General features: G+C 47.4%; 1 protein-coding gene across 2 annotated transcripts in view; it reads right to left on the reverse strand.

Annotated features, from left to right (window-relative positions):
* TCERG1 (transcription elongation regulator 1) overlaps positions 1–21,147 on the reverse strand; it is a 698,295-nt gene that overhangs the window by 174,088 nt on the left and 503,060 nt on the right. For both annotated transcript variants that reach the window (XM_085618107.1, XM_085618106.1), the window contains exon 15: positions 5,970–6,120. In XM_085618107.1, coding sequence (XP_085474233.1) covers positions 5,970–6,120 — 151 coding nt within the window. The remainder of the gene's footprint in view (positions 1–5,969; positions 6,121–21,147) is intronic.

Genomic DNA, 21,147 nt, shown 5'->3' on the forward strand with positions numbered 1-21,147 from the left:
CTCCAAATCTACGCAGTACCCGTACTGCACAACGTTCCGTATCCACTTGTCTGTGGTTATACGCCGCCACTCCTGAAGGTAGAACCTCAGTCTTCCGCCTACTGGTGTCGTATGCTCGTAGGCTCTTGAATCTTCTCTTCCCCCTGATGACACTTTTTTGCGCCTCACCCTTGGGGTCCTGACGAGGGTAGGCGTCCTCTTGCGTGCTGAGTCAATTTGTCGAGGGCTGTTCGCCCCCTCTCCTCCTTTGGCCACGTCCGTTCCCTCTCCCGCGAAAGGACTGGCCCCGAGGTTGATATTGCCAGTTTTGCTTCTGTTGACCTTGTCCGTGACCTTCACCCTGCTGACCTTGTTGGAACGCCTGGTGCGACGTCCCCTGCTGGCTTCCTCCCCTACCGTAGGGTCTTCGAGGGATTTCCTCGCCTCAATCCCCTCAGCTGTAGGGCCCCCATGGACCTCGCCGTCTCGTTTTCTTTTTTCAGCTGGGTGAGCTTGTCGTCCACTGTTGCTCCGAACAGTGTCTCTCCATTGAAGGGGGTGCCCAGGATGTTGTTCTGCACTTCCGGTTTGAATCCCGAGATTCTTAGCCATGCATGCCTCCTCTCTGTGACCCCTATGGCCATGAGTCTTGCTGAAGTCTCTGCCCCATCCAACGCCGTCTTTATACAGGAGTTGGCGATGTTTTTGCCTTCATGTATCAGGTGAGAGGCTCTCTGCCGGAATTCTTCTGGGAGGTGCTTTACTAACTCCCCCATCTCATCCCAGTGCCGGTACTGGTGTCTATTGAGGAGTGCATTTGAATTCGCCATGCGCCAGTGCATTGCGGCGTTCCTCTCGACCTTTCTTCCTGTGAGGTCAATCCTCCTGCTCTCCTTATCCGGGCGTTGGCCCTTCTCCTGGCCGTGGAGGCTATGATGGAGTCCGCGGTCACGCTACCCTTGATGTAAGGGGGGTCCAGGGAGGAGTGCTTATATTTCTTCTCTGTCCTGGGCGTGATCGACCGGCAGGTTGCAGGTTCCTTGAAGGCTTCTCTCCCCTGATTCATCACGCTTTGTAGCATGGGGAGGAACTGGCTCCTTGTCTGGATGGGGAGCAGTGTCTCGACGAGAAAATCGGCTTTCGGTTTCTCCTCGTCGAGTTTGACGCCGAAGGCCATTGCTGCGCTCCTGACCACCATATTGTAGACCCCGATGTCGTCGGGTGGCGAAGGCCTCGAAGGGTACGTGTCCACGGGCTCCTCCGGGTTTTCGGTGTCGAGATCGTGCCATTCGACGTCGTTGCTGGTAGATGCCGCCGATTCGTAGAACGACCGTTGGTCTTCTTCCTCGGCTTCTCCCTCATAATAGGGCTCTTCTTCCTCTTCGAGTTCCCTTGTCAGCCCTTCGGCGTCGAACTCGTCTTCGACCTCCTCGACGTCCGCTGATGGAACCGTTGGAATCTTGAATTCCTTCATTCTGGCGTCGAACTCCTTCTTTCTTTGAAGGATGTTCTCCATTTCGGCCTCGAGCCGCCTCTTCTTCTTCTCCATCTCGGAGATGCTTTCGGCGTCGACCGCGGGTCTTTTCGATGAACCTTGCGTCGACGTCGAACGTTCTTTCTGCGTCGATCGGCCCGTTTCATGGGATGATTTCGACGACCCTTGCCTTTCGGCGTCTTTCGGCACCGGGGAGTCCTTATCTAAGGATCCGCTCTGCCTCTTGTCCGTGGTTCCCCCTTTGGACGTCGAAATTTTCGGCGCCGGGGCTCCCTTCGTGGACTTTGACTCAGATTTTCTCGAGTCACCCTCGTGTTGTCGAGGTACTTTTTGTTTTGCGCTCGACGATTCTCTTACCTCGTCTTCTTTTTTCTTGTCGGTCTCTACGACCGTGAAGTTTTCGGCTGTCTCGGCGACGTTGTCCTCGTCGTCTGAGGAGAGGCCCAGAGCGTAGAGCGTCGGGGGCTTCCCCTTGCCGTCCATGCTGGCGTTGGCCCTTCTCTGCCGCTCTCTCACCCTGAGTGTCTTCGGCGCGAAGGCTGAGCAGGCGTTGCAGTCGATACTCTGGTGATCGACCGGTAGGCAGAGGTTGCAGACCGGATGCTGGTCTCTCTGCGCGAACTTGTGGTGGCAGTTTGTCTCTGAGCGTGCATTCTCCAAGGCCGAAGAAAAGGGGGCTGGTCCTCCTTTCTTCGCGCTCCTGATGAAATCTTTTCCTTTCCTGATATCTTCTAGTGTTTCTATCGACGAAACTCGCTTTTCTTCCTTCTTCCTTCGAGTGTAATTCTGGAGCTTCCCGATGACGATCCAGACCCAACGGCGGAAAAAAGAATCTGAAGATGGCGCCCCAAAGGTGGGACTTCGCAGGAAGCACGACGACGTCACGGGAGGTGCACCAAATGGTGTACGTCGACGCCCACCTGGGCTACAAAAAAAAAAAAAAAAAAAAAAGAAAAGACTACGAATCCGGACCCAACCACAAGATCGCGGAATAATGCACAGCATAGTGAATCCAGAAAGATTCACGCTGCAAAAACAAAGTTCTGTAGCACACTATATAAAGTGCGGAAGCTGTCTGAAAGGAGACAAATTAGGGAGAGGATTCACACCTAAACCACTGAAAGAAAGGAACCGACATACATTTGCAGGGGTGGTGCTTATACACACCTCTGCTCTATTCCTTCCTAGAAGGCAGGGAGCCAACATAGACCTGTATGGAGCCAGCGCAGACTTGTATGGAGCCAACTAACGGTGCGCAGGAGGACTGCCATGAAAGATCTCAAGATCCAGTGTGCCGCAAGGGAAATCTGAAGTTTGAAATATCCAACAGAAAGCTAATAAACCATATCGTTAATAAAACCACCCCCCTTGTGAATCTATAACTACTGAAGAACTGGTACTGCTTTGTAAGTACTAAAACACCAGAGAAAGAAAACACAGAATGAAAGAATGAATGTGGAAGGAATTTGCGCTTTAGTCTAAAAAACAAAAGGATGCAATATCCAGCATAGGATCCAATGAATCAAGAGTGGTCTTCATGGGAGGCAAAACAATAACCATTCCAATATGAACCATCAGTATTACATTTTACAATGATATCACATTTCTTCCAGACAGAGCATTCTTACTAGAAATTTGAGGTTCTCACAAAAAGCTACTACAAGGTTTGATCAGCTCTATGGGAGTCAGCTGTGAGGCAACACGAGTCCACAACAATTAGTAGGGGAATGCGAAATTAGGAAGGGAAAGAATTGGCGCCTCGGCAGCACCACGGATAGAATTGGTAAATTCAATCGCCCACAATGAGTCAACAGAAACACATAGTGCAGGATCATTACTACAACAATGGGGACCAAATCAAGGCCCAAAATGCTTAGTTGTATGCATTCAGAAGCAAAACAGGAACTATGAAGGACTTGCAGCTAAAACTATAAATATTAAACTCCTAAGAAGCTATGCAGTTAAGTGGCCATTCTCATAATAAATACTAATAAAGATTACTTTTGTGAAGTTGTCATGCACTTACAAATAAGTGTCGCTAAGTTTCCACAAATTATGGGAGATAATTAGGTTCTCTTATTGTAAGACGATCATTCTTTGATTATACAAGAAAATAGTTTCCACCTCTAAACTGAAAATATGCTGTAAAACCGGACCCTGCCACAAAAAGTTAAATCCACAACCTCAAATTTTGTGTAAATGACATGGCAGTCATAGCTCGGGTTTTTCCATGGCCAATTAAAGACTCCCTGTGATGTTTGTTCTCAAGCAAATGCCTATACAATCGTTTGCTCAGCGGAGGTATTGCGTTTATACAAGAGGTGGAGAGAAATGTGTTTCATTGAATCAGTTGAAAAAATGGGTAAGACAGAAGAAAAATAAAATTGAAGGGGCAGTGAGCTACATCAGTGGAAGGGTCTTGGCTTCTGTATTGGAAAAGCTTGATAAAATCAGAGTGATATGCTTCTTCAGAAATAGATGGTCAGAACTAGCAGAGGCTAGGTTAGAGTAATTAACAGCATTAACAACAGCATAGGACCCAAAGATAGTCTGGGAAATAGAAGCTGTATATAATGCAGCCTTATAGATGCTCAGAAAAGCTACTGGCTATGCAGAGAGCACGCCAAGGAAGAATGAGTCTGGGAGAACAAGTCAGCTAAATGTTTAGGAATACGTATGACAACAGAACCAAATAAACGCCTAAAATACTAACCATTGCATGTGAGCCCTGAATTCTGTGAGGTTTTTTTCTATTTCTACAGCAAAACAGGTTACTTCCCAAAATAGAGATGCCTTAAAAAACTTTAGATTACAATCTTCTTAAAATGTAATAAATTCAAAGTTATTTTTATTTCTATGGGTAGACCAAAAAGACATGGATACAGAGTATATACAATTTATTTTCTTCATTTAAACATCTGAGCACCACTCGTTATTTCACAAGAAAACAAATGTAAAGTACCGGAGCTTCGGGATGCTAAAGTCACGACACAGATACACATTCTTTCCTCACTAGGGAATTCCATAGTACTCTGCGCATCAGTGATTGACAGCCATCAGGCTGGACTGAATGACAGGCGGCACAGCACAAAAGTGTCAAGCCTAGCCTCTTGTTACAAAACAGAATACATAAAAAGGTTACACAGGGATTTCAAAAAAAGAATGTTAGTTTCAAAAGCAATTAAACATTTTTGAATCTTCAACACTGAAAATACAATATCTAAACAGAAGGTATTTACATTTTCTTTTGCATTTCGTGGCTGACTAGTTATATAATCCAATCCTAAAATTGTCACAATCAATACCATAAGAAACTACATCTTTAAAAAGGCATCAGAATTCACTTAAAGAAGCATGATAATTCGCAGATCATTATAATTTGTAATCGCCCACACAAAGATACGACGAGACAAGTCAGCACTCAATTATTAAACATATCATATAAAAAAAAAATCTTTGTTTTTCAGTCATTAGGATTTTATTCACTTTAACAGGGCGTTAGATAATTTAAATGCATATACCTTTTTCCTGGAGTGGTACAGCTTCTATCTCTAGTTTAATAAGCAATGTCAATGTTTTCAGTTTAGCAGGACATCATTAAATGCTTCTAAAGGTCATCAAATACTACACTACCACAGCTTTTTCACTTCCTCAAGTCACCAGAAAGGAACGTTCAGTTATGTGGCAGAGTGTTTTGATGGTTACAATATTGATAGCTCTTCCCTACGAGTCTGCCTTCACAGTGGTGAGCTTGTGCTCCTGACACCTCAGGCAAATGACATTTGAAAGTCATTAATCTTTAATAGACGACCTTTATATCTGAAGAGATGCAATTTATACTGAAATGTTTACAGAAAAAGTCTGAAATGGTATGGCTTAATGGGGAAAAAAGATAAAAGAGTGCTTTGAAAACCATAAATAATATTTCATACAAAAAAAGTGTTACTGTGACAACGTACCAAGGTAACTCAAAACCAGACCTTCAGGTTAAAAATAAAAGTTCCCATTAGAAAAGTCCTTTTTTCAACAAACTTTCCAAGTATAATGCCAGGGAGATTAACTAATCTTTCTCTATGATCAGCTCTTGTAACATATACCAACCTGAAAGAGAATGAAGATACAACTCTGCTACATTTATGGATTACATATTACATACTCTTCCCTGGCTATTCTATAACTGAAATCTATTAACAAACAGGGACATGCATTACTGGGACCTTCAAAGAAGCAACTAATGCATGAATGGGCATTGAAAAGGTGTTCAAAGATGAAAACTGAGTAAAGTAAAAACATTTTTTTTTTAAATTCACTTCGTAAGGTAAAATAAATGTGGGAAATTGACAATTGCCCGAGGTGTTATGAAAAAGTGGGAAATGGGTAAATCAAGATGTGTAGTGGTAGTCAATATAAACGTAGCATTAGTTGTCTACCATTTGCGAATCTGGTGCACTAAGAAAATAGTGTAACCATTGAAATACAAAAAAAAAGCACTTACCTTCTCGCCTTTGGACTTGGAATCTTCCTTCTCTCTTTTCCGAGAACTCATCATAAATTCAGTGAAAAGTGCCTCACGGTCTTTCATTTTTTCAATAGTTTTGAATCTGGAGTCTCTGGCATGTTTTGCTGCAAATTCGCTGAAGGTCATCCTATGAAGATACAGCAGTTATATTTGATTAGGAGCTTTGCCAGAATCCACAGGATCCAAGCAAGGACATCTTAAAATAATTATCTAATCAGTAAGTTGCAGAGATTTACATAATGCACATCTCTAGACATGAAGCTCACTCCATTTAATGAGTTTGAAAATATTTCATTAAATGCAAAACAATGATTATTAGTTTAGGTGGCAGTAATTGAACGAGTCACTATTGTACTAGTAACAAATATAAAGGCTAGAGTGAGATACAGAAAAGACCCTTGTAAAGGAGACAAGAATTAAAGTCGCTGCAATTATCTTACTCCCACAGGCTAGCTCTCCTGTTTCCAGTAAATGGGTAGACTCCCCAACAGGAGGATTAAAACAATACTTTTTTCAATGCCCTCAAATGTAAGCGTGGCAGATAAGATTGCTTTCACACTGGCAGTACCTTTCACACTGGTCAAATGAGCTCCAAGGCCCAAGGGAGGATATTTTTTGGCCAAGGCATGGCCACTTGATGCAGGGGAGAATCCATCACATTAAGGTCCATTTTTGGACTGCCTTTCCTTTTTACACACTAGCAAATCCAACAATCAGCAATACAATCCTCCTTTAACCCTATCAGCGTAAAAGCGAAGAGCCTGACGAGAAAGTCCAACTGGTAAAGCCTTCATTCCTCTCTAGACCGATGTGGTGTAGTGGGGATAAAGTTATTATGGACTGTCTCTTATCAGGGAAAATGGAAGTATATGAAAGCTCAACTGACAAGTTCTGCAGCTCACTGATGCAATGCACAGAAGTGACTGCAATCAGAAATACGATCTGGATCTGTACTTCGGTACACCAGACCCTCCAAACCCAGTCTGGGTATGCAAATGAGCTGTGCTTGTCCTACGCAATTTTATTCAGCACTTGTAGGATCAGGGGCAGAAATGGAGATGCATAAAGCAGAACTGAGTACTACTGAAAGTGTAACCAGTCTCATAGGAGACTTTTTTCAGGAAAACTCTAGAACACACACAGCACTAAGTACTGAACGCTTTCAGAGGTAGCAAAAAACTATTACGGCTAGGCTCCAGAGGGCAAAAATCCCCAACCGCCACATCGGAGTGTAAACACCACTCCTCGTCGGCAAGACAATACTAGCTGAGTTAATCTCCTTTGATATTGAGGGATCCTACCACATTATTAACGGTCTGGGAGATCGGGCGACATTCCAGCCAACACCATAACTATAGTCTCCAGATCAAGCATGTGACCCACTCCACCCTTCATGTTGTAGTACCACATGGCAGTCATGTTGTATGTAACCACCTGTATCAAACTGTCTCATGAAAAATAAGAAGGCCTTCAGACCCAGTCAGACGGCACACAGTTCTAGCAGATTTATGTGGAAACCCTGATCCACTTGAGACCTTTGAACCCCACATCTTCCTGGTGGCCTCCCCAATTTAGATGAGATGCATCAGTCAACATGACTCCTGGAGCGGGTAAGGCAAATGACCTGGAAAGTTTGTAGATGATATTTGGATGCTTAAATGAAAAACCCCAGAGTGGCCAACATTGTTTTCTGTAGGCGGTCCAAGACTAACTGAGGCAAGCTTGCCTTCAACAACCATTTGTAAAGTGATAAGAATAAGTGTAGTCTAGACCTGCGAAGAAGAGTCACAACCACAATCTTTGTGGGTACCGGAGTAGCTGATGTAATGCCAAAAGGCAGGGCAGTGAAATGGAACTAGTCTGATCCCACTACAAACAGATACCTCCTTGTGGGACTGCAGGAGCTCCAGATGGATAAGCCTCGATTATGGAACACTCTGATGCTTCTTGAGCCTTTTCAGTGTGATGTTTCTGCACAGTTTAAACGTGCATTTTCACAGAAGAATATACGATTTCAGTCTCAAATCACACGTTTACAGCAAGGGGAAATAAGCTCTAGCCTCATTGTATATGCTCATGTAAAACAGCTATGGTAAATGTTTCGGAAACATTTGCATTCTCTACTACGGAAGGGTAGGAAGCAACAACAACTTTCAGTGCCAGGAACACTTGACTGAAGCACTGGGCTTACAACTTAAAGTTCACATACTCAAGCGTAGCAAAGCTTGTGCAACTTAAATGAACAATAGCAGGCCTGTGCTGGTTTAGAGGAAGAGATGAAACCTATTTGCTCACACTTTTGTTAAATTTTCCATGAACTACTGCAAGCATATTCACTGGGTTTAATTTTGGAAATCTCTTTCCAGTATGATGGAACAAAATCTCACTGCCACCATAGTTGACAAGAATGTATTTACTACGACATGGATGCAGGTTCAACAAGTAATGAGTAAGTCATGCAGGACTTTATGTAAATAGTGCTGGTATAGTTCACTGCAACCTATACTTGAAAGTTTGTGAGCCAGATAAAAGTAGCCAAACTCATCAGCACAATACGAGGAAAAGTTTGAGATGGTCAAGTATTTGCAAATCAGGAGGCATGATATGCAGAGAATCATTTGTGTTCTTTTTGGTCTCAACACCTAGGGTGTTGTTGAAAACAATCAGTTATTTGTATTTCCTTTTGCAAGGTGAACGAGTCATTGTGACTTAAAATGGATGGCTTTTTGTAGGTCAGATGGGACAAGTAAAACAACACCAGGAAAAGAGCAAGTAATCTCTGTTTCCATAAACCAAGAATAACCAGGGCTTCCTCAATCATGTGGAAGAATACAATAAGCTGACATTACCTCACACGGTGCAACCACTCAAAGTCGGAATCAAATGATGGAAAGTTTGAGAGCCATGGGGTATTGGTTGGTGGGTGGAGTTTGGGGAAGTGGTTTAAGGGTAGAATACAAATTCTGGGATGCAAGATGTGCTGTTTTCACAAAGCAGTGTATTTATGGTTGAAAAGAGACTGAAAATAGAATTAGACTGCTGTTCTTTAAAAAAAACATGCAAGCATAGGTCCCTGGCACCTAGGAATCATTTCCCCTGTAGGTGGCTCCACAAGGAATAACATGAAAAAAATACTTAAATAAAATGTTCCCCTTATGGCAATAGCACACTGAAATCAGGTGAAAATGTTTGTAATAGTGTGAGAATAACTTCATAAAAGCAGAGCAGGTGAATGAAAACTGAAACACTGCCTCCTGAACGAAACACAAACAGGAAAAGGATTGAGGTCTACCCAGGTACAGATTATAGAGGACATGGATCGATGGATAGAAGGGTCAATTTATAAACAGGAATTCTTGATCAAGTATTTGGAACACATTTCCAATAACCTCCAAGACCTTGTGGGACCATGTTCCCCCATCTAAATATCATACATAAAAATATTGGAAATGGAGATACACGATTTTCTGTAAGAGGTGTATTAAATTGTCATGACAGTGGCCTGGACAACATGCTTATACTACTGGGCAGTCCAGTGGACTAACAAAGGATTAGCTTTTTTAGCCCTAGGGATGACCCAATATTGTGTTTGGAGCTGAATTTATTTCAGGGCCCACACTAATAGATAAATTCATTCATATATTTTTTCTCTCTCAACCCAGGCCACCTTAAATCCTCTGAAAAACTAGCTGAAGAATTCGGTCTTCACTGACCTTAATTCTATTGATGGCTCATGTTCAGATGTATGTATTTGAGGCATATTAAGCAAACCTAACATCACTTCTTGAGTTTAGTCTGCTGGAACCTAAAGCCACAACAGAACTGATTGGCAGCAGAGTGATATCAATTGACTTGCTCACTGATAGTCAATGTGCAGGACCACTATATTGAGAGATCAATGGGAAAAGGAGGTGGGGACATGGAATATGATGAACTGCTAGAGGTGAGGATGGTCCTACACAAAGTGGCGGTCTCCACCTAATTCAATTTAACTATCTACATAGGTACTATTAAACTCTAATGTGACTATTAAATGAGCAGATTAACCATTACTCTCTCGTAGATGTAGAACAGACAACTGTTTTTTTCTTCTGTACACTGAATGAAACTTCCCTGAGATTGCCTCAATTTTGGCAGGTGATAGGATTTACAACGTCCAAGCCTTGGAGCGCCCACTCAAGCAATTCCTGAAAATGGTCCGATTGGGAAACATGGAAGGAAACACACCACAAACATTTGTATGGATGGGCTATCTGGTCACTGAGTAATAACACGCAACCAGGTTAGCAATAACATTCCAACAGTAGCAAAATGGCTTCATGGAATGGACAGGTGGGGTTACGCAGAGAAAGGGATTTATTTACAGAGACCGTGGACAAATAATCATCAAAAGATGTGGGGTCCATGGGTGGAGCTTTCAACTGTAAACTACTAGACTTGCTCATAAATTACTACACTATGTTTAATGATAACTGGACAATAATGTTTGCAAACTTGTACTGTAATTTTAACATACTTTAGCCAATGAACACAATCCAATACCTCTAAACTGACGCTAGTAAAAATTGTTTAGTAAAAAATAAATTAGGCTTCTTTCATGTGAAGAAAATGTGTTACCTGTAACTGTAGTTCTCCAGTATTGGTATCTTTAATAGATTCACATGCTTAAAATCATTCCCCGTCAAAGTGGGAGTCCCATGGAACTATAATAAAGCAATATGCATTACTACAATCGATAGAACAGCAACGAAGCACAAGTTACTTACCTTCGGTAACGATATATCTGTAAGAAACATTAGTTAGTTATAGATTCCTTACCTTCGAATTACCCCCCAGGTGCCAGTCTGGATCCAGAAAGATTTTTCGTCAGCAGTACCTCTGCGTGTCGGAAGGTGGCGTCGGTCGGCTCCGTGTTCATCCTCGGCGTCGTGGTACCCGGAATGACGTTGCGACAGCTACTGAGATGCCGCCCTCATGCGCTGACATCAGTTCTGTACCCGACTTTCCGTGCCAGAAACGCAGAGCCATGCAAGACACTGGCCATTGGTGCACAAAACTAGGGCCCTGAAAGGATGTCCTTAACCCTAGAAATCAGTTCGCAGAACGGGGAAGATGGGTGGGGTGATAAGGAATCTATAACTAACTAATGTTTCTTACAGATATTTCGTTACCGAAGTAACTTGTGCATCTGAAAGTAACACGTTATAGATTACTTACCTTAGAATAGATACCCGATCAATACCAACCCCGGTGGTGGGTCTGTGAACCATGATCACACCAGAAAGTCCTGGAGAACAGAACGGCCAAAGAAGCAGTCTCTCCGGACTTGGCTGTCCAGGCAGTAGTGTTTGGTGAACGTGTGCAGCGATGCCCACATGGCCGCCTGACAGATATCATTCAGAGGCACTCCTCCAGTAGTGGCTGCAGTCGCCCTGGTGGAGTGAGCGCGCATCCCCACGGGAGGCTCCTTTTTAGCTGGCGAGTAACAAGCCTTACTACACAACACAGCCCATCTAGAAATGGTGCGCTTGTGTACTGCCCGACCCTTCTTTGCACCCACGTAGCCAACAAAAAGTTGATCATCCACCCGGAACTGTTTTGTTGTTCGATCCAGATAGAAGGAGGAGCCTCTCTTCTTCCTTTGAAGGATGCAGAGGTGGAAAGAAGGTGGGAAAAGTAATGGTCTGCCCAACGTGGAAGTCAGTGACCACCTTAAGAAGAAAGGTTGGACGGGTCCAGAGAACCACTTTGTCTGGGTGAACAGACAGGTAAGGAGGCTATGAGGAAAGCTGAAGCTCACTCACCCTTCTAGCAGAAGTGATGGCTACCAGGAAAGCAGTTTTAAGAGTCAAGAGATGTAAAGGACAGTTATGAAGCGGCTCAAAAAAGGGAGCACACATTAAGTTAGTACAAGATTCAAGTCCCACTGAGGCATAACGGAAGGAATTGGAGGAAAGAGATGCGTTAAGCCTTTCAAGAAACGGTTAACTACCAGGGACTTGAAAAGAGAAGGCTGATCTGGCAGTCGAAGGAAGGCAGAGATGGCTGAAAGGCAGCCCTTGATAGTGCCCAGAGCAGAGCCCTGCTGAGCCAAAGAGAGAAGTAACGAGAGGACTTCAGAGAGAGGGGCAGAAAGGGGATCCACAGCCTTTGCTTTGCACCATGCCACAAATGTGTTCCACTTGCAGGCGTATACCATCTTTGTGGAGGGACGCCTAGCTGCCAAGATTATGTCACAGACTTCGGGAGGCAGGTCGAAAGAAGTCAACTGCCGCCGCTCCATCTCCACGCAAGGAGGTGGACACTGAACAGGTTCGGGTGGAGGATGTCCCCTGCTACTGTGACAGAAGATCCTCCCGAAGAGGCCGTTTGATTGGAGGATCGATGGCCATGTTGAGCAGCTCGGGATACCAGACTCTTCGTGCCCAATCCGTAGCCACAAGAATCACTTGGTCCCGGTTGCCCCTGATCTTCTTCTGCCCACAGTGCTGAAGTGGTATAGGCGGAGAGGCGTACAACAGTCCGCAACTCCACTCGCGATGAAAAGCGTCGCCAAGCGAGTGCCGCATTGGAAAGTCCAACGCGCAGAATTGCGGACATTGCGCGTTCTCTTCAGTGGAGAATAGATCTAACCAAGGCTCTCTCCACTGTAGAAAAAGACCTTGCACCACCTCCGAGTGAAGACGCCATTCGTGATCCATCATGCACCTGCGGCTGAGTTCGTCCGCCCTGGCTTTCAGAGAACCTGCCCGGTGTTGAATCGCCAAGGAAATGCCTTGATGTTCCAGCCATGTCCAGAGGCAAAGGGCCTCCTGACATAGGGTCCACGACCCCACCCCGCCCGGTTTGTTGCAATACCACATGGCGGTGGTGTTGTCCATTAACATCTGCAGGCAGTACACTTCTTCGGACAGAGGGAAGTAATGCCTTCAGTGGAAGACGAATTGCCCGGAGCTCTAGAAGGTTGATGTGGAGCCCTAGAAGGTTGATGTGGAGCCCGGGCTCCACTGGAGACCAGAGGGCTCTGATCTCCGCCTCTCCCATGTGGCCGTCCCATCCCAGAAGGGAGGAATCAGTCACCACTGTGAATTCTGGTTGGGGAAGGGAGAGGGATCTGCCACTGACCCAATCCTGGCTCGTGAGCCACCTCTGCAGTTGTTGAGCAGTGCCTTCCGAGATCTGAACGTAGTCGGACAGATTTCCCAGATGCTGCGCCCACTGGAACTTCAGGTCCCACTGCAGAGCCCGCATATGCCACCTGGCATGATTGATCAGCAGGCCATGAGGCCCAGCAGCCTCAGGGTCATTTTGACCGAAACCCGGAACAAGGGCTGAAAGATCTGAATCATAGACCGAATGTTCCAGACTCGCTATTCAGGAGGATAGACCCGAAACTGCGCCGTGTCCAGAACAACTCCGATGAAGAGGAGCTTCTGAGAGAGAATCAGGTGCAACTTCGGCACATTGATGGAGAACCCCAGCAGATGCAGGAGGTCGGCCGTAGTCTGGAGGTCGGAGACGACTGTCTGGGGCGAGTCCGCCTTCAACAGCCAGTCGTCGAGATGGGGGAAGACGGAATCCCCTGATCGGCGCAGATGAGCTGCGACCACCATCACTTTTGTGACCACCCGAGGGGCGCTGGTAAGGCCAAAGGGGAGCACGGTAAACTGAAAATGCTCGTGGCCTACCGTGAACCGCAGGTAACGCCGGTGGGCCAGCAGGACGGGGATGTGGAAATAAGCGTCCTGCAAGTCCAACGCTACCATCCAGTCCTGCGGGTCGAGGGCAGACAAGACCTCAGCAAGCGTCAACATTTAACTTCTCCTTCCGGAGGAAGCAATTGACGTCCCTGAGGTCCAAGAGAGGACACAGGCCCCTGTCCTTCTTGGGAACCAGAAAGTAGTCGGAGTAGCAACCACGATCTACTTCTGGGACAGGAACGCGCTCAATGGCTCCCTTGGCCAAGAGAGCCGTAACTTCCTTCTGAAGAAGTGCAAGATGATCCTCCGACATGCAGTAGTAATGAGGTGGCATGGCTGGAGGAATGGTTTCGAAGGGGAGGGAGTAGCCACTTCGGACTATCTGCAAAACCCACCTGTCCAAAGTGATGGTGCGCCAGTGGGGCAGGGGATGGTGAATCCTGCTACCCACTGGTGTTTGCTGGGCCTAAGAGGACTGACTAGGAGGGTTTGGAGGCTGCTGCGTGGGGGGGGGGGTCGGGGGTTGGTGGACTGGCCCGCCGGCTGGCCCCTGGAACAAAACTGGTTCCGACATCCCCGGCCGCGCGAAGGTTAGGTACCTTGCTGCTGTCTGTGGCCCTGGGTGGGAACATAGCAGGGCGCCCCATCAGTAGCCACGTAAGGGGCAAAAAGCAGACAGCGCCGGACAGGAGGAGAGGCCCAAGGACTTGGCCGTAGCCCCAGTGTCCTTAAAGCGATCTAGCGCGTTGTCTGCTTTGTCGCCAAAAAGGCGACGGCCATCAAAGGGCATGTCCATCAAGGTATTCTGGACATCCACTGAAAAGCCAGTGGACCTCATCCAGGCGTAGCGCCCGAGTGCTACCGACGTTGAAATGGTCCTGCCCAGAGATTCGGCTGTTTCCAGTCCACAACAGATTGTAAACTTTGCTGCGTCTCTCCCTGCGGCGACAGCCTGGGAGAGCACTGACCGGGCCTCCACCTGACTATGAGGCAGCACTAGAGCCACCGTATCCCACACAGTGCGAATAACGGCCCAAGAGACATGCGGATTTTACGGACCGCAGTCCAACGCTGGCGGAAGAAACATTTTTCTTGCCAAAATGGTCCAGCTTCTTGGATTCCCTTTCCAGTGGAGCGGTGGGGAAGGCACTTTTGGAGGTTGAGGCTTGAACCACCAAGCTCTCCGGGGTGGGGTGTTGACAGGAAAGTGGGGTCGCCCAGAGCCAGGTGGTGGCGTCTGGCGATCATCCTGTCCACGGGAGCCCCCGTGTTGGGCCTGGACCACGTGCCCAAAAGGACATCAGTGAGGGCCTCATTGAACGGAAGTAGGGGCTCCGAAGAGCTCGCTGCCGGTTGAAGCACATCAGTAAGGAGGTTAGTCCTGACAGCTACCGTAGGAAGCTCGAGGTTGAGAGCCTCGGCCACCCTATGCAACAATACAGCATATGACGCTCCCTCCTCCGTAGCCACGGTAGGAGGAGACAACATGCCAAGGTCGGGTGAAGTGTCAAGACCACTGGCATCCCCCGGTTCCTCTCTCCAATCCTGTTCGGAACCAAGCAGGTCAGTTAAAGGGTCACTTGACCCCTCCCATTCCTCCTCATCTTCCTCTGGTTGCCACTGTGGTTCGAAAGGGGCCACAGAAGTGAACAGGGGCACAAAAACCCCACCCGGCGCCAGATAAGGCGCAGTGTCCACGTCAGGAAGGAGCCTGGGGTCGGCGCCGGCCGGGGGGGGGGGGGGCTGACTGGCGGGCACGGTTGTGATGCAGTCGGAAGCTGTGCCAATGGAGGCGTAAAAAGGTAAGCCGGCGCTGGGGCCGGAGCCACCACCAGCGAAGACCTAGGCCCACCAACCGAGTCCGCGGTGTCTGAAGGCACGCCGGCGGGGTCGGTCTGTCCAAAGATGGCATGCATCGCTTCGTAGAAAGTACGGAGCTGGGCGGGTCTCAGAAAGGGAGGGAAGCTCGAAGTCGGCCCTTCACGAGCCGCGAGAGTGGCACCACCCGCACGCCTCATCGAGTCGGCTGACCGACGAGGAGAAGGCGGAGAGCGACAATGCTTCTTCGACTTCTTCTCATGCTTCGACTTACCCGACCCAGAGTGCGAAGACTTCGAGCCGGACTGATGGTGGCTTTGCGACCGGTCCCTCGACCGGGACCTCGAACAGCACGGAGCTGACTCCCGACGTTCAAGTAGCTTTCGGGATTGCTCCCGCAAAGCCTTCGGAGTCAACAACTAACAGTCGGAGCATGACTTGGGGTCATGGTCACGCTCCAGGCAAAAGAGGCACACGCGTTGCAGATCCATCACAGACATCAGTCGGTTACAGAAACTGCAGGCTTTGAAGCAGAGCAGCCCTCGTGCACCTGTTCGGAGTCGGAGACTCGAAACAAGACGTCAACAAAAGTAGAGAAAAAGTTAGTAAAAAAATGACTGAGGTAATGCTCTTCCTGGATCTGCGCTGGCTGGCGCGGAAAAATAAAGAACGGACGTAAGCAAGCGAGGGCGGCGTCTAAGTAGCTGCCGCGACGTCATCCCGCCAACCACGACGCTGACAACGAATGCGGAGCCGAACGATGCCACTTTCCGACGCGCAGAGGTACTGCGGACGAAAAAACTTTCCGGATCCAGTCTGATGCCTGGGGGGTAATTCTAAGGTAAGGAATCTATAACTAACGTGTTTCTTTCAGATCCATAGGTTTTATTCCCTATGTCCTTTTTAGAAAGGACCAAACTACAAACTTTAGCCAATCAGGTGACAGCACCCTCTAGAACAATCTCAAGAGAGGCTGAATCCCTCAGATTTATGAGCACAAGTGTAATACACAAAGAATCGATATTGAGGGGAGCTTCTCAGGGAGGGTCGCATATGAATCTATGAAATATACCAATACTGGAGAAGGAATATGCTACTTACCAGTATGCATCTGTTCTTGGCATGTAGAGCTGCAGATCTATACACTGTGCATAGCTCGCCATCTGGTGTTGGGCCCGGATGTTTGCAGTTTGTTTTTCCTCTTGGAAAGTCTTTGGAAGTCACGAGTTCGGTGACTCCTCCCTTGGTTCGTATTGCGCATGGGCTTCGGCTCCATCCTCAGATTGTTTTTCGCCAGCAGGGAAAGATGGAGCGTAGTGGTAACAGTAAAGAAACCCATGTGTGTTGTATCTAAATAAGATAAGACTGGAACGGATACAGGTAGCCGGGGAGGCGGGTGGGCGTGTATAGATCTGCAGCTCTACATGCCAAGAACAGATGCATACTGGTCAGTAGCATATTCCGTTAGAGGCATATGAGCTGCAGATTATACACTGTGCATAGATTATATAGCAGTACCCAACCCTAGCGGCGACCACCGGCATCCGTTGCAGTAGTTTGGAACAGTGTTTTGAGTACAGCTTGGCCCACACTAGCTTGTTGCTTGGTTTGCACATCTACACAGTAATGTTTTGTGAAAGTGTGCGGTGCTGACCATGTGGCTGCCTTGCATATGTCATCTAGTGGTATGTTTCCTAGAAAACCCATAGAAGCCCCCATCTTTCTTGTAGAGTGGGCTTTAGGGGGAACCGATAGCGTTCGTTTTGCTTTGTGGTAGCAAATCTGTATGCATTTTACAATCCACCTAGCTATCCCTGATTTAGAAATAGGGTTGCACTTATGTGGTGGAGAGAAGGAGACAAATAGCTGTTTGGTTTTCCTGAAAGGTTGTGTGCGTTGGATGTAGTAAAGTAAAGCCCTTTTTACATCCAGTGTGTGTAACGCTCTTTCCACAACAGTTTGAGGTTGCGAGAGAAAAAGACTGGTAATTCTACCGACTGGTTTAAATGGAATGGAGAAATGACTTTGGGTAGAAACTTTGGGTTGGTGCGGAGTACAACCTTGTTCTGATGCATTTGGAGAAAAGGTTCCTGTATAGTGAGTGTTTGTATTTCACTAACCCTTCTGAGGGAAGTGATGGCCACTAGAAAAGCTGTTTTCCATGTGAGAAATTGGAGCTCACATTCATGTAATGGTTCGAAAAGGGGTCCCATTAACCGTGTAAGAACTATAATCAAATTCCAGACCGGTGAGGGTGGCACTCTGGGTGGAATTACTCTTTTGAGGCCTTCCATGAAGGCCTTGATGGCAGGCACTATGAAGAGTGATAGGTGCTGCCTGTTCTGTAAGTAAGCAGCAATGGCAGCGAGATGTAACCTAATGGAAGTATATGCTAGGTTACACCTTTGTAGGTGGAGTAAATAACATATGATGTGCTGTATGGACACATTTAAAGGATTGATTGTGTTGTTGTGGCAGTAAACAACAAATCTTTTCCACTTTGCCGCATAGCATGCCCTAGTAGTAGGGCGTCTAGCTTCCCTGATAATGTTCATGCAATCAGGGGGAAGGTTAAGGTATCCAAATTCTAGGACCTCAGGAGCCAGATCGCAAGGTTGAGCTGAGCTGGGTCCGGGTGCCTGATCTCTCCATGGTTCTGGGTTAGGAGGCATGGTGAGAGGTGTAGCTTTTGGTGTGGTACTACTGAGAGTTCCAGCAGCGTGGTGTACCACGGTTGTCTGGCCCATGTTGGAGCTACTAGGATCAGTGTTCGGGAATGCTGTTGTAGCTTTCGCACCACTAATGGAATTAGTGGGAGAGGTGGAAAAGCATATGCAAATTTGTTTGACCAGTTCATCCATATCGCATTGCCTTTGGACAATGGGTGTGGATATCTGGCGGCGAAGCTTGGGCATTTTTTGTTTTCGTGGGTGGCGAATAGATCTATGAGTGGATGCCCCCACTTCTGAAAGAACGGGTGAAGAACTTGTGGGTGAAGTTCCCACTCGTGGATCTGCTGCGTCTGTCTGCTGAGCAGATCTGCCACGGTGTTTTGGACTCCTGGGACGTGTTGGGCCAGGAGAAAGATGTTTTGTGGAATTGCCCATCTCCACATGCTCTGTGCTAGCGGAGAGAGCTGTGGAGAGTGTGTGCCCCCTTGCTTTTGAATGTAGTACATGGCAGTCATGTTGTCTGTGCGAATGAGGACTGCCTTGCCTGAAATCTGCGTCTGGAAGGATTTTAGGGCGAGGAAGATTGCTAGTAACTCCAGATGGTTGATGTGGAGTAACTTTTGTTGTGGCGTCCATGTGCCCTGTGCTGTGAGATATAACAGATGAGCTCCCCAGCCGGAGAGCGATGAGTCTGTCGTCAGGATTATCTGTGGGACCGGGTCCAGGAACGGTCGACCTCTGGAAAGGTTTGTGGTGTTCCACCACTGCAGAGAGCGATGGGTGCGACCGTCTACCAACACCAGATCTGCCAGTTGTCCCTGGGCCTGGTTCCACTGGCGCGCTAAGCACTCTTGGAGTGGACGCATCTGGAGTCTTGCATGGGGCACTATGAAGATGCAAGAGGCCATCATCCCTATCAGTTGCATAAACACTCTTGCCGGGAGAGAGTGTTGGGATATGAACTTTTGGCGCAGAGCCTGTATCTTTGCAATCCTGGCAGGATTGGGATAGGCTATGGCTTTTGAGGTGTCTATGGTGGCACCGAGGTATTGTTTTGTGTGTGATGGTACCAGGTGGGATTTTTGATGGTTCACCGTGAACCCTAGCTGGTGGAGTAGTTGGACTGTAGCGGCGGTATGATGTAGACATTGTTCGTAGGACGTGGCTTTTATTAGCCAATCGTCCAGATACGGGAAGACGTGAATGTGCTGTCTTCTGAGGTGTGCAGCCACTACTGCTAGGCACTTGGTGAAGACCCTTGGTGCTGTAACCCCGAACGGGAGGACCTTGAACTGGTAGTGTTGCCCGTCCACCACAAATCTGAGGTACTTTCTGTGAGACCGGTGTACTGGAATATGAAAGTATGCGTCTTTCAAGTCCAGAGTGGTGAGGAAATCGTTCTGGGAGAGAAGTGGGAGAACCTGTTGAAGGGTTACCATGTGAAAATGGTCTGAGTGTATGCAAGAGTTTAGAGGTCTGAGATCTAGGATAGGTCGTAGAGTCTCGTCTGTCTTTGGAATTAGAAAGTACAGGGAGTAGACCCCTAAATTTTGCTGATTAATGGGGACCTGCTGTATGGCTCCTTTTTGCAGGAGGGAGGTCACCTCCTGTTTTAGCAGTGCAGTATGTTCTTGAGACATAGGGCGGTGCCTGGGTGGAATGTTTGGGGGGCAGATGTTAGTTCTAAGCAGTACCCTGACTGAATAATTTGTGTCACCCATTTGTCTGAGGTGATTGTCTCCCAGACGTGAAGGAAATGTTGTATTCTGCCCCCGACCGGAGTGGAATGGTCTGGAGGGAGCGGGGGAAAGTCATTGGGTAGTAGGTGTGGCAGAGCGGGCGGTATTTGTTTTGCCTCTGCCCTTATTATTGCCTCTGTATCCGCCTCTTTGATAACCCTTTGTGAAGGTAGATTGAGGAGGGGATTTGTAGGACGTCTATGCACTATCCGAGGAGTAGCCTCTGCCCGTGCCTCGAAAGGAAGAGCGGCGAAAGGAGCGTCTAGGAGTGTGTGACTGTAGGGCTCCCATGGATTTCGCCGTGTCAGTATCTTTTTTCATCTTTTCGAGGGCTTCATCAACTTTTGGGCCAAACAGATGATCTTGGTCGAATGGGTGATTTAATATAGAGGCTTGTACCTCAGGTTTAAAACCTGAAACTCTGAGCCAGGCATGACGACGTAGAAGGACACTGGTGTTAATGGCCCTGGAGGCTGTATCTGCTGCATCTAGGGCACAGCGAATAGAGGTATTAGTTATTATTTTTCCCTCTTGGATCAATTCATTGGCCCTGTTCTTATATTTTTCAGGGAGATGGTGCATGATGGTATCTAACTCATCGTAATGTGCCCTGTCGTATCTGGCCAATAGCGCTTGTGTGTTGGCGATACGCCATATGTTGGCGGCTTGCGACGCAGTGCGCTTCCCTGACGCGTCTAGGAGCTTGGACTCTTTGTCAGGTGGTGGTGCTTCGCCTGACGCCTGAGAATTGGAGCGTTTCCTAGCTGTGGACACCACTAGGGAATCCAATGGTGCAGGGCCTTTAATATATATGAAGGGTCTGTGGGGGCGGCTTTGTATTTCTTCTCTATATGGGGGTTTAGGACCCTGGCGCTGACTGGGTCTTTAAAGACTTCCGGCGCATGTTTAATTACCCCTTTTAACATAGGTAGGATGGCAGTAGACCTATGTGCGTCTTCAAAGGTGTCTAGGAGGAAATCCTCCTCTACCGGGACAGTGTGTAACTCCACCCCGTGGTAGTGTGCCGCCCTCTGTAATAGGTGGTGAAAACCCAAGGAATCTTCAGGTGGGGATGGCCTAGATGAGTAAAGGTCATCCTGTGGGACATCTGGGATGTCCGGATTATTATAGTCGCCCCATGGGTCTGGAGATCCAGTAGGGGTGGGATCCTGTGGCACATCTGCTGGATCATAAAATGGGTCTCCTAAGTCGTCTGGGACAGGAG

Source organism: Triturus cristatus, chromosome 7 (genome assembly GCF_964204655.1).
Source record: "Triturus cristatus chromosome 7, aTriCri1.1, whole genome shotgun sequence".
Lineage (NCBI taxonomy): Eukaryota > Metazoa > Chordata > Amphibia > Caudata > Salamandridae > Triturus > Triturus cristatus.